The sequence below is a fragment of the Pleuronectes platessa genome, chromosome 5, assembly GCF_947347685.1.
Source record: "Pleuronectes platessa chromosome 5, fPlePla1.1, whole genome shotgun sequence".
Lineage (NCBI taxonomy): Eukaryota > Metazoa > Chordata > Actinopteri > Pleuronectiformes > Pleuronectidae > Pleuronectes > Pleuronectes platessa.
This window is the reverse complement of record NC_070630.1, coordinates 4617478-4630692: the sequence shown is the minus strand read 5'-3', so window position 1 is coordinate 4630692 and position 13215 is coordinate 4617478. Positions and strand designations below refer to the sequence as shown.

At 41.4% G+C, this 13215-nt stretch overlaps 1 protein-coding gene across 1 annotated transcript in view; it reads left to right on the top strand.

Moving 5' to 3' along the window:
• The first annotated feature begins 2727 nt into the window (after positions 1-2727).
• Positions 2728-13215, top strand: part of fndc3a (fibronectin type III domain containing 3A) — a 45309-nt gene continuing 34821 nt past the window's right edge. Inside the window, exons 1-2 of the mRNA XM_053422368.1 lie at positions 2728-3349; positions 6611-6754. Coding sequence (XP_053278343.1) covers positions 6644-6754 — 111 coding nt within the window. The 5' untranslated portion in view covers positions 2728-3349; positions 6611-6643. The remainder of the gene's footprint in view (positions 3350-6610; positions 6755-13215) is intronic.

The window sequence follows — 13215 nt, the reverse complement described above, 5'->3', positions numbered from 1 at the left end:
TTGAGGTTTTGGTCAGGTTGTCCACATTTACTTATGGTCAACGCAAAGTCCTTACAAATATAGCTGTTCAAACTTGACTCATCCTCCATGGTGCCATCATGGCAAAATCTGGCATATTTGTGCAGACAGAATTAGTCACAGTCACTAAACTTTACAATTGATGTTACAATTCAGGCCCAGGTCACAGGTTGTGGGTGTGGTCTAATTTAGTAATGATAAGATGACGTCACATGTACAAGGCCAGAAACCAGCTATCAATGGTCATAGACATTTATTCACATTATATTTTTGAATGCGTTCTATTGAAGAAGAAAGTGTTTTACTCACTTTAGTGGCAGAGGCAACATTGAAGTCCTCAATAGCGTCCAGCAGGGGGGGCAGTGGAGAGATACACACAGGTACATGTGTATTACATATGCATAATATTTTCTAGACAATAATTTTGAAAGCTAATATTTTACTTGGAAAATACCTTCTCACATTTAAAGGCCTTTTCTATAATTAACACTTTACATTGATTAAAAAAGCACCTATGCTTCAAAAGCTGCTATATTATCTACATAAAGTGAATTATTACCATGTACATTTAGATTTCTCTCATATAATTTTGACAGTGACAGATATGTAGTCGCAGTCCTAAAAGATTCTTGATACTTGGAACATTGTGGGAGTGGTTTTGGATTATTTGTTTCAATTCAGCTATGTTTAAGGGAGGGACAATTTAGATATTAGTTCTAACAGTTATTCTAAGACAGTATAATTAACTGGACTATACAAACAGTGCGCTGTGTACACAATGTTTTATTTATAAGGAACTTTTCATAGCTTAACAATGAACATTGAACTGCACTTTATGCAATAGAAAAGTGCTTTAGAAATACAATTTCTAACACTGTTAATATTTATTACACAATTGAATATATTTTTGACAATGACACAGATAAAGTCAAACTATCCATCAGGTCCACACTTCTTTTATTAAGCAATTAGGCATATGGAAATGATCCCTTTGGCTCCACACAAGGTCTGTGCTCAGATTGGAAGACACCAAGTTCCAGCAAACCATCAGGAAACCCTTCAACCGTCCCACTTTCAGATATTTCCCTGCGTGGCTGATAGCTGCTGCCACATTGGTTGGTAACGTTGAGGCCTCATCTGTGGCAATAACAAGGTCGAATATGATCCTTCTGACATCCCTTGTGACGGTGATACGTGCTAACACTGTACCATATTCATAATTCAACAACCAGTCTGCTTGTGAAGGTTGTTCAGAGCGGCCTGCTGGTCACGCACAAAAGCAGTCAAGTATGAAAAACTATGCCATATATGAGGAGCTCCTTGGATACATTGAATATAAAATAATCCCAGTGAGGTTTTCATTAGTGTGTTTCATTTAAATTGCAGGAATTGTTGTTTTCTTTACTCGAATGAGCCCATTACATTTACATATTTTATATTTAGATCAGGAGCGGATCCTCTCTACGGAGGCAGCCATGTTTTTTTTTTACAGTCGTCCAAACTGGACAAACTAAACACCTTTTGAGTTTTTATGAAAACTGAAGGCTACCACAGGTTCTCTATAATTTTTAGAAGGGGAGGGTGGAGTGAGGGGGATTCAGCTGCAACATGTTACTTCAACACTAGATGTCACTAAATCCCACACACTGAACCTTTAAGAAGACACACGCCCTTAATATAATGCCCAACCTACTTATTTACAAAACTATGAAAGAAGCTACTAATGAGATTTCAACAATAGTTAGCAAACAAAATAAGCGTCACAACGGAAGTGGTGATCTGCATATTTCAAAATAACAGTCTGTACTTCAATCCATGGGGGAATTTCCTATGACCCTGTTCATAATATAAAGTAACAATGTAAAGTCCCCTGAAGTTACACTGTGTGTGTGTGTGTGCGTATTTATTTTTGTGAACTCTTTAGGACTTTTTCCACTATCACACTGACCTTGTTAGGACCAGTAGACTTAATAGATTCCAAAACTCAGTGGTGATGTGGCAAAATGTAATTGCTGAGGTCCTGGTCAAGGTTAGGGGTTAGGCATGAATTGGTCAGAGGTTAATTGTTTACCCTCATCATTGCTGCTAAAACCTTTATCCTGATGTTTTCCTGTACACTTGACATCTATTGCACTTCTGTCCGTCCTGGGAGAGGGATCCCTCACATGTGGCTCTCTAGGGTTTCTACGTATTTTCACCCTGTTAAAGGGTTTTTAGTAGTTTTTCCTTACTCTTGTTGAGGGTTAAGGACAGAGGATGTCACACCATGTTAAAGCCCTATGAGACAAATTGTGATTTGTGAATATGGGCTATACAAATAAAATTTGATTGATTGATTGATTGATTGATTAATTGGTTAAGGTTAGGGTCAGGTTGTCCACATTTATTAATGGTAAACGCAAAGTCCTTACAAGCATAGCTGTGCAAACTTGCCTCATCCTCCATTTCCTATGACCCTGTTCATAACACAGCGTGTCAACATTCCACTACTACACTGGCAGCGAGTCAACCGTGTGTCAGTGCATTTAAATCCACGCAGATGGACACCGACAGTGAAATGTCACAGTTAAAGCAAAATCAAAAGGTGATTTTGTTTCTGGCCCCACCACACAGTGCACGTATTCCTCCATGACTGACTCGATCCCACGAACCAACCACAGACACGTCAACCTTAACCTCTTCTTCAAAGGGGATGAACACGCAGGAAGTTTGACTCTAAACCAACCGGATGTCGGTCAAGTCCCCGCGATATGTACCGAAACTGAACCCAGCCGCGACCGAACGTTTCTCTGCACTTTATCGCGGAATTTGGGACTCGTCATGATCTGCCGTGACGCGCATGCGCACACGGCCCTGTGAGCTATGGTGAAATTCCTGCCTTTTCTGCGTGGAGCAGGGTTGGATGGAAAGTTATCTCGATAAAAAGTGGCGATCGGGAGAAAGACATCGACTCTTCGCACCGTCTCGCACGCCCGCCAGCTCTTCCTAGTTGTTTTGGGTGCAGCCGACCGGCGCACGCGATCGTCGTTCGTACTCACGAGGAAGAAGAGCGCATCTTCATCTTGCTAACTATAAGCTGGGTAGCATTAGAGGAGGAGGTGGTGGAGGAGGGGGGGCTAGCGCTAGCATGTCACATCCCTGCCTGGTCGTGTGTTTATCTAGGTAGCCAGCTAGCTCTCCGTCTCAGGTGTTGCAGACAGTTGCCGGTCACCGGAGCTCGCTGACGTGAAGACATTTTCTTTTTTTGGGAGGGCGAAGGGAGAGAGGAATCATCCCCCGTGCATCGGCGTGTGTGTCCGGGACTCCTGCCGCTGCTGTGTCGACTGACAGAGTGAGTAACGTTAGCCGCAGGTTATAATAACGTCTCCGGTGCTGCAGACTGTGTGCGCGACGTGTTCACCGGGTTTCTAGGGGGGGCAGGGGCTGGGGACTCGGGGAGCACACGAAAAATGTTGTGGTCGTTTGTTCACGAGCCGTCAGTGTTGTTACGTTTTTTATTCCGCAGTTAGATAACAAACGAGAGCTTTTACATAACCCGGAGCAAACACACACACAGACACACACACCTGTAGCTAAAGTAAATAGTTGTCTTGGCTGCGATCCGGCTAACCTGGTTAGCATTAATATGGCAAACTGGGAGCAGTGCACCACAACATGGACTTGTATTAATATACTTAATAGTGAGACCTGTTAAACATACGTGTCAGTCCTGCTAACAGTAATGCTAAGTAGCAGGGTTAGCTAAGTGGCTAACAACAAGTGTTAGCATATATATGGCAAATAAGGAACATTTAATCTGCACATTGGCTTTTATTCTTATATTCAATAATGAGACATGTTAAACATACGTGTCAGTCCTGCTAACAGTAATGCTAAGTAGCAGGGTTAGCTAAGTGGCTAACAACAAGTGTTAGCATATATATGGCAAATAAGGAACTCTTAATCTGAACATTGGCTTTTATTCTTGTCTTCAATAATGAGACTTTTTAAACACAAGTGTCTGTCCTGCTAGCAGTAAGGCTAAGTAGCAGGGTTAGCTAAGTGGCTAACAACAAGTGTTAGCATATATATGGCAAAAAAGGACCACTTAATCTGCACATTGGCTTTTATTCTTGTATTCAATAATGTGACGTGTTGAACACAAGTGTCAGTCCTGCTAACAGTAATGCTAGGTCAACATCAATGCCAAGTCACGTACATGCACTGAATGGAAAGCCAGCTGTTCAACTGGACACTGATGAGTGGAAAAACATGTCTCCAGGTGTTTCAGCTTAACGAAAGTGTTGTTTGGAAATAAGATTAATCAGTATAAACTGACAACCAAACATTTCCCTCTCGAGTTTATTGCTAAGCAGGTTTTCACACAAACAGTGTTTTTCTTTGTACACTTTAGTTCACGTTAGTTCCTCATCCATTCTTTGGTCTAATGAGGATTAAGCAGAAGACGCAGTGGCCCGTGATACTAACCTTTCAGGGTGTTTTCCCTGGTATCACCAAAACTGCAACCGAGAAACGGCTGCTCTCTTAGCCACAGTCAAATACAGAATGAAATCGGACACTGCCACTATTTCTCTATAGAAGTAATGTAACATCAACTTTATTTTTGTAGCGGAGGTTTAGGATTACATGTCATATTTTATTGTAGGTAACCTGGCACTCATGCAGATCCACTGACAACCTCCAAGCATTCAATAACAGGAGTATAAGTTACCCATTCTCCCCAATCAAATAATACCATAGCTGAAATTAATGAATAATCTTAATTTCTTGTGTGATAATACCACTCCAAAGTAGGTTTTTTTTACTGTGTCAAAGGTGGTTGCTCGGGGGGCAAATTGTAAGAGTATATTATAGGGTGGGTCACTAATCACAGGAGGTTGGGTCACTAATCACAAGAGGTTCTATTCTAACAATCTGCTCCCTCCCTGACCCCATGGAGCTGTTTTGGAAGTTTGTCCAGAGTAAACAACCTTAAGATGTTACATGGATCGGTTTAAAATAGGCTTTGAGTACTAAACAAACTTATTGCAGTGTGTCGGAGGCCGAATGGCCGCTGAAGAAGCCTGCCATTATCTGAAGCCTGCTGGTAATACTGGGCTAATCCCATAGCAGTCCTCCGCCGCAGCAATAGTTCCTCAAATACAGTTCATTGACCAAGTAAACTGACTTTGTTGTCTAAGCTCAAGCAGGGAGGGGCTAAAGCCAACAGATAAGCCAGATCACTGTCTGTCGACGGGCGCATGCGTGAGATTGTAATTAGGTTCAAGGACACATGTTACATTTCCCTCACGCTGTTATGTTGTTTTGTGGCAGAATTGTTGTTTGCCGTGTGATCAAGCTTCAACTTTTTATCACAAGTGGTCTGCCCTCATTGTGACCCTGTGTCTAACTGCATGGTAGTGTCTTAAAAGGCACCCTATCTATCCTCTCTCCATACTCTGAAAGAGTTTGACTTGACATGACCTTATGTATAATCCCTCTTGGTCTGCATTTGTTGATTGCTTGAATTCAATAGACCTAATACACCACAATGCTTAGCAGGATGTGAGTACACTGTTTGAGAATATCACTGTGATTTATTGTTATTAATATAGTATCTTGTTTTACATCACCCTTGAGAGGAGACATCTTCTGATGTTTATTGACAAACTCTTCCTGACTGTGGCTCATGTGTTGCCATTTTATTTTATGGCTCTATATCGACTGTACAAGCTCCATGCAAACAAAGCATGCAACATGTACTGTTGAAAAGACATTACAGGAGTGATGGACAACACAGACTATCACAAGGAGCACAGATGAGAGTTTCCAATCACTTATACCCTCCCTGTGGTCTGTGATCAGGCCTCTTTAGTTGAGATGAATCAGATGGTCTAACCTGGCTGCCACCAGTAAATATCTTTCAGAGTAAGCAATTGGGCTCCTTTGCCACAAAATGATCAGCAGCAGGAAAAGCAATAGATGTGTTTGAAGATTAATTTGGATGTGAATCAAATTCCCACTCAGTGTGATTCAGCTTGTCACTATCTCCTTACTGGAAACAACAGCACAGTTAGAGACTATCTGCCTCATGCCTGATAGCAAATGTGTTCATCCTGTTTCCCAAACAGTCATATCCTAAAACTATTAGATTCTTATTGAATTCAGGATGTTTCACTTGGATTTAATATTAATAGAGAACTGCTTGCAGGCAGCAGGTTAAAACAAATCTGATTTTCTAGTGAGCAATGTAATATAATAATTTTGCATTAGGCAATCGCAATATCTACATCCATCCCTTGAATCTATCCATCAAGCTCAAGACATTGTCATGTAATTTCTAAGACTGAAAATACATTAGTAAATATCCCAGTATAGTTGCATATTTTTTACAGCTTTTGTGTGTCTGCTAGCAAGCAGTTAAGTGGGACTATGGCGGTAAACACAAAAACCATGCAAGTATCTTAAGCTTAGAATCAAGGGAATCAAAAAGCCACCATAAAAATCCCATTGGCATTTGTCAAAGGAACCAGTGTGCTGCTTACTTCCGGATTGGCGTTCAAAGTGCGTCATCCCTGCAGCACTCTATTGATTGCTGTGTCTTTTGTTGCAGGAGAACCTCTTCAGTAGTGTGAATGAGGGAGACATGGCAGACCACACCCCACCTCTGGAGTCCGGCCAGCTTCTCAGCACTGAACTCCCAATGCTTCCTTCACCACCACCCCCAGCCATGGTCAACGGGGATGGCCCCCAGCAGGTACACTCATAACCTCTCCATCCTCACGTCTCTCTCTGCTATTAGTCACACTCACTGCATCAAAGTCTGTTTTGCCCAACTGGATTTCATAATCACAGTTGAGTGGTGCCTCTCTTATGTAGTCAGGGAATGGCATCAAGTGTGCTGTTGTCAAACTGTTTGTGTTTGTCTCTGTGCAGCTGAGTCTACCATCTTGAAAATGAAGTCATGATGGTGTGTGTCAGCTTTTTTGTGAGAAAATGTCAAATATTTTTTATTTAAAGGGCGTCACTTATTCTGCAAGCATGAGTTTCTGAGCTGAGGAGTCTTGACTACATAAGCCTGCAATCCAATGTGAATTTTACCTTTTTATATTAACTCATTTATTGTATATTTACCTCTTGCCTTGCTAAGAGTCCAAAGAGATTACACCAAACAAATAGTTGAAAAACTGTCTTTGCTACATTTTCAGTGACAGCAGCGTGTAGTATCTACCGCTTGTGAAACCTAAAAGCATTTGGTGGCTTGTTGATAGACGAGATAAGTAGTTATGGTTCTTACTCAGTCAAGTAGTGAAACAACCCAAAATGGATTTGCTGTCCTAACTTCAGTTTCTCATGTAACATATTTCACAGGCAACAGGTGCTTGATGGTTCTGAACCACATGCCTCTCAGTTTTGATAGCAGCCTCTGCTGAATGGGTACAGGATGTGGAGTGATAGTGCCCAGCTTCTCTTAACTATATCAGAGTGAGATTGAGTGGCCCTGACAAGCCTGGGTGATTTCCCTGTCATTTTGATGGTCATCAGTTCGATTTGCCTAAGTTTCCGTGACTTCCTGGGGGATAGCTTGAACCCACAGTGATATCTTTTCCGTCATTTCCTCAGCCTTGTGCCGTTTGTCCAGATAAGACCAGCTAATATTAGCACTGCCCTATAACAGGCCTTTCCAACCGTCATTTTTCCGCAGTGGAAAATCCCACATCTGAATCAGGCTTTGTTCACGTAGAGATCAAATATTCCTGGCTGTGTTGTTGTGTGAGGGTGTCGTTCTCATGGAATTCTGTTACCTTACCACGTCCCACAAAGGTTACCTGATTTTCCGAACATGTCCTGTGTCTGTGTTTACGCTGAAGAAGATGAAGATGAAGAAGATTAGAGCTAGAGGAATAAAATGCTGCTGTTGCTTCCTGGCTGACATCATTACCACCCTGCTGCTCAGACCAATTTGAGACACTGCATGTTCATGATCACTGAAACACACTGAAATGTGTTCCCATGAAGACGAAAAACAAGTATCAGATAACACAGCAGTATCTATGTTTTATAATTTTTTTCGAGCTACTGCATGATGATTTTGTTTTTGCAGTCAGGGTGTTTGTATCTCGGTCTTAGACGTATGAATACTCGCATGCAAAATCTTCAGCTGGATACAAAAACAATGTATTTTTACTGAGCTGAGATTTGATATCTATTGATTTAAATTGAATGTACGAGGCTTGAATCTCAGTAGCTAGCTATTGATTAAGGATTAGAGGTTTACCGATACTGAAAATGCTGGGTTGGGCATCAGGGACTACACCATCCTATGTACTGTATGCAAGACTCCAGTATTGAGGGATAACACTAGTGTTGCCCATTTTACAAATGATGTTGTGTTCTTTTACACTTCTGGTTCTCAAACTAGATGATAAAATAGGTTGTATAGCATACATTCTTTCAATTATGGCTTCAATACTTCCATGCAAAGTTAGTAGCGTACAGCTGTTAACATCCGTTACATAAGGTTTTCTTTTTTAAATGCACTACTTTCAGATAGGTGCTTGGTATCAGTATGCAAAGTTCAGGTTTCTGAATCAGTACCTTGAAGGGAACATGGTATCAGAACATCTCTAGTAAGGATTCCAGTCAATAGGCAGTGCCTATTCTGCTTTTGTTTCAAAGAATTACTGTCAGTACTAGATGTTATGCATTGTGGTTTCAGGGTCATTATAATCCATCTATGATTTTAAACAATGCTGTGTTGGTGCATGTTCTGACAAAAACATGGTTTCTTACTTCTTTTATTACCTTTTCAGGAGAAGAGATTGAGTATTTGATTGCCAGGGTTTGCAAGGTTAAGACGGATGTCTCCTGTTTGGTATTCATTAATTTTTTAGTAGAGGTGTGGTGGCTCATAAACAACCGCATATATACCAGAGTCTCGGGAGCACAGAGACTAGGACTGTAATTTGTCCTAACTAGGTTTCTGACATCTGTATTGATTGATCTTTGGTTCTGAAATGAATATTAAGCTTTTGAATTCTGTTAATCTTTAAGCTGTATTAGTTTGCTTATTGGAAGGTTTTAGTACCTTTTTTAATAATTTCAGTCTGACTCATGATCACCTCTGATACAAATGCTTGATGCACATCATTCTTCGCATTCGTGGTTTAAGCGTTTCTTCGACTAAGATGTAGCTTGTGTGTGCTGTGTGTCTGAGGAGGTGTGTAAATATCATGACAGCTGCAGAGTGAGGAGCAGGAACCACTGGAGGGGTCTGCGTGGGCCCTGACAGAGCGAGGCGGGGCTGCGGTGACAGTGAAGAGGATTCACAGCGATGTCTGACCCCTCTGATTTTGACCTTTTTAGGTGGAGAAGCTACAAGGACACCTCATTCTTTGTTCTCTGTTTCTCTATCCCAGTCTCGGCTTGGTATTAACGCTCTGTTGGACCAATTATTCTGAGTCACAGAGGAAGCTGTTGTCTTGCGGTCATTACCTGAGATGATTCCTTTTTAGAGATGACTTTGGGTACAGTATGATTCACTGCTTCCATCCATTTAAGCCCCTCTCATCCCGAAGTTCTTCCTGCTCTTGCCATTTGGTTTGAAGCTAAATTGGTAACAGATGAATCAGTCTGTTTCTGTCAATGTTTAAGCCTAGCTAATGGCTTATGTACTTAGCTGTTGTCTGTGCTGATGGTTATGTATATATTCTTCCATTTAGTTCATTACTGCTTTTCATTAGACCTATCATTTAATGTTCCTGTGCTCTTTGTGCTTGTGTTTTTATGTTCCACTGCTTTGAGGGTTTGAAAGTCTGTCTGTAACCTGACAGCATGTAAGTGATAAAAACACTTTGGAGAAAAAAAAATATTCGATAAGCCTCTAGTATAAATGCTCAATTGGAAAGCACTGCTCCTTGTTACAGACTTGCTGCTTAGCAGTTTCAGTAAGAAACATTTTACTAGTAAACATCAAGGCTTATGGGGAAATATGTATTATGACAAATATAAAAAGTTAACGAAGTACTTCTTTATTCTGACATATTGTTATTCATGCCAGATTCTAAGTCTTTTGTGGGATAGGCTGAGATTTATAGATCTGATGTTTACTCCGGTCGTGTGTGAGAACACCCGGCAATGAATAGTAACAACATGAATTGAACAGGGAGCACACAGCCATGAGTGTGTGGTCTGCTTGTGGCTTCGTGCCATGCGTGGGCTAATGTTACTGTGGGATAGTGAGACCTCACTCCCGACTCAGCCGTCTTTCGTGCTGGCCTTGTAAGCTATAGCCAGACACAGGAGACAGGGCCCTGGACCTGTGCCCCTTATAAGTTGCCAGAGGGCCTGAGATGTTGTGACAAAAATGCAGCCCACTCATTTTCTCTCCTCGTCAGCCACTGATTCATCTGTGAAGATGGGGGTGAGCCCACTATTTGTCAGCTATTGTGAGGAGGTGGACAGAGCGTGACTCAGCAGTGTTTAGGACACTTTCTTCTAAGCCAGTGAGACAAACCATACAAATTTACAGAATAGATACAAGTGCTGTCCGAGTAAATCAGTCCATCGATCTTAGCACCACTCAGTTACCATTCATTTCTGACTGAATGGTCTATTGAAACAGTTAATCTGCTTTCAGACATGGACTGAATTCCGGACTTTCTCCTGAAATGTTCTCAAGAGACTGTTTGTGAGAACACAAAAGTCCTGACCCACATTTACCAGAGTTAATCTCTGAAAACAGCTTGAGAGAAACCAGTATTGCAGGTGATCAACATATTCTCCTGAAAGCTAAAAACCATCAAATATAAACATTTGTCCATGTGTGTATATTTAAACACGATATCCAAGAGGAGCACATAAGACATCATTACTAAAAATGACTAAAATGCAAGACTACCTGGTCTTTGCCCCGAGCATATTGACTAACCAAACAAGAACCTTCGCCAGGAAGCTGACCTGGAACCCAAGGACAACTCCTAACACGAGTACAAAGTGTTCTCACTTTGATGAGAGATCGCTCCGGAACAGTTACACCAAGTGCAGCACTTCACAAGTCTGGTCTCTGCGGTAGAGGAGCCAGATGGAAGGTGCTCCTGAAGAGAAGAAAAGCACATGACAGCATGTCCGGAGGTTGCAGGAATTCATGTGAAGTTTGCCAAAGGCCTGAGGCGAAGGATACTGTGGTAGATCAACTGTAGTGGAGAGCTCTGTATCAGGACCACCTCAGTCCATCCCCTCTTGCACCAGCTCCTCCGTGAAGCCTGGCGATGTTAGCATCAGACAAAAAGAATCAAAGTCCACAGAGAAGACAGAAATAAGGCTCGATTAAAATCGTTATTTATTTGGATGCTGACTGGCATTAAGCAGGACAGTAATCCAAACCGTGCACCCAGACTCTGAGTATGTGCTTAGATAACATTTTGTGGTTGCTCGGATAAATACAAATAACAGATTATCTCCTATGTGAATTAATATTTCTAAAAAGATAATTAATATTTACACGGAAGTCCCTGCCTGTTTCTGTCCAGCTATCCCATCATACAATATTTCCAAGAGAATCTGGCATCATCAAATTGCCTCGAATTATAATTGAACAGTTAAGCATATGCCATCAGCTGCGAGGAGACAGCTCTAGTGCCTGGCTAGTTCCGACAGTGGCAGGATTCTCTCCATCATTTGCCTCCAGTTTCCTGTCCACGCAGCTGCTGTATCACATCAACGCACAGTAAACAATTAAGAGGAACAAATGGTGAGAAACCTGAACTCTGAGTCACCATTGGCCAAGAAATGTCAGAGCTAACAGCCATGAACACACAGAGTGGTCCCATTCTCCTGGGTAATAAAGCACAGCAGTGGCCACCTGTGTGACAGTGTGTACTAATTGATCTGCAATCTCTTTGCACATGGCACCCGCAAGGACATAAATCTTTACAGTGGTGGGAACAAGGTATATAAACATCCCCTCCTATAAATTTGTAGAAGTACAGGTGATGTTCATTGTTCCCGTTCTCTTAATGCACGAATACCTCCATCCGGTGCTCTGCTCAAAAGATCATCTTTGTCGAGAATGGACCAGGAAAACATCGCACGTTGCAGTGCTTAGTCATCTGTGTGAAAAGTAACCTTTGCAGCGTCCTGGCAATGTTTCCAAGTCTTTCCAGTGCTGCGACACTTGGCAAAAAAAACAGTCCAACCTGGTTCAGCTTTAGCTCCAAAGCAGTGTGATGTCATGTGTACAGGCACCGTGTTGGCCAATCACACGTATGCAAGTGGCGAGCAAGCCTGTTCCTCCAACTGGACTCGGCGGCTGCTATTTCACTGTGTCACCGGTACATGAAACAACACACTCCCACCAACGCAGGCCCTTGAACTGTTTTAGCACTGAGCAAGTGTCTCTCTGAAAATGTGGCGTAAGGTTAACTGTGACTGACAGTTGCCTCAGGCAAGTGGAGTTATCAGAAGAGGAACCTGACTAATCTCAAAATTTGCTTATTTTTCATTGTGGCACTTTTCCCTGGCAATTAAGTTTTTCTCTCGGTCTATTCAATATTTTTTGTAACATTTTGAGTCAATTCTTACTAAAGATAAACAGGGAAGACAGTGTTACCAGTTAAAATCAGAACATTTTGGCCAAGAACCCCATTTCAGTACCAGACGGTTTATGCAAATTGTTCTTAAAAATACCAGCCTCCATTGTTGCAGTAAGTATGAGGACAAATGAGAGCAAGTAATTAGAAAAAGGTGCTTTCTCTTCCAAAGCCACAGCAGGGGGGTTGCTTGTTTTGTGTATTTTTGTGGGTTTTGTATATTTTAGTGGGGTTTGTTGTTCATTTGCTGAATGCTATCTGAACTGTCTGTCATTATTGACTTCGACAGCCCCTCTCCAATTTCGTTTTTTTGACACACTGACATTTTACCACAGGTATTGGCAATATTTATTCTAGATATAGGCGCTTTAGTCTATAGTTGTTTAAAAAGTCCTTACTTCACGAGTCCAACATAATCAAAACAATTGATTGTTGATTTGATTAGTGTAAAATTTATAACATTAACTTTGCATTTTTATAAATACAGTTCACTTCAGAAACCTTGAGTATTTTGGCACCTGATCTTTCCTTCTACTCGCCATATTCATCAGAATCCCTAAATTCAGCTTCAATCATTTTACAGAATGAATTAAACAGAAGGTTTTCATATTGTGGAGGATTTTGAATT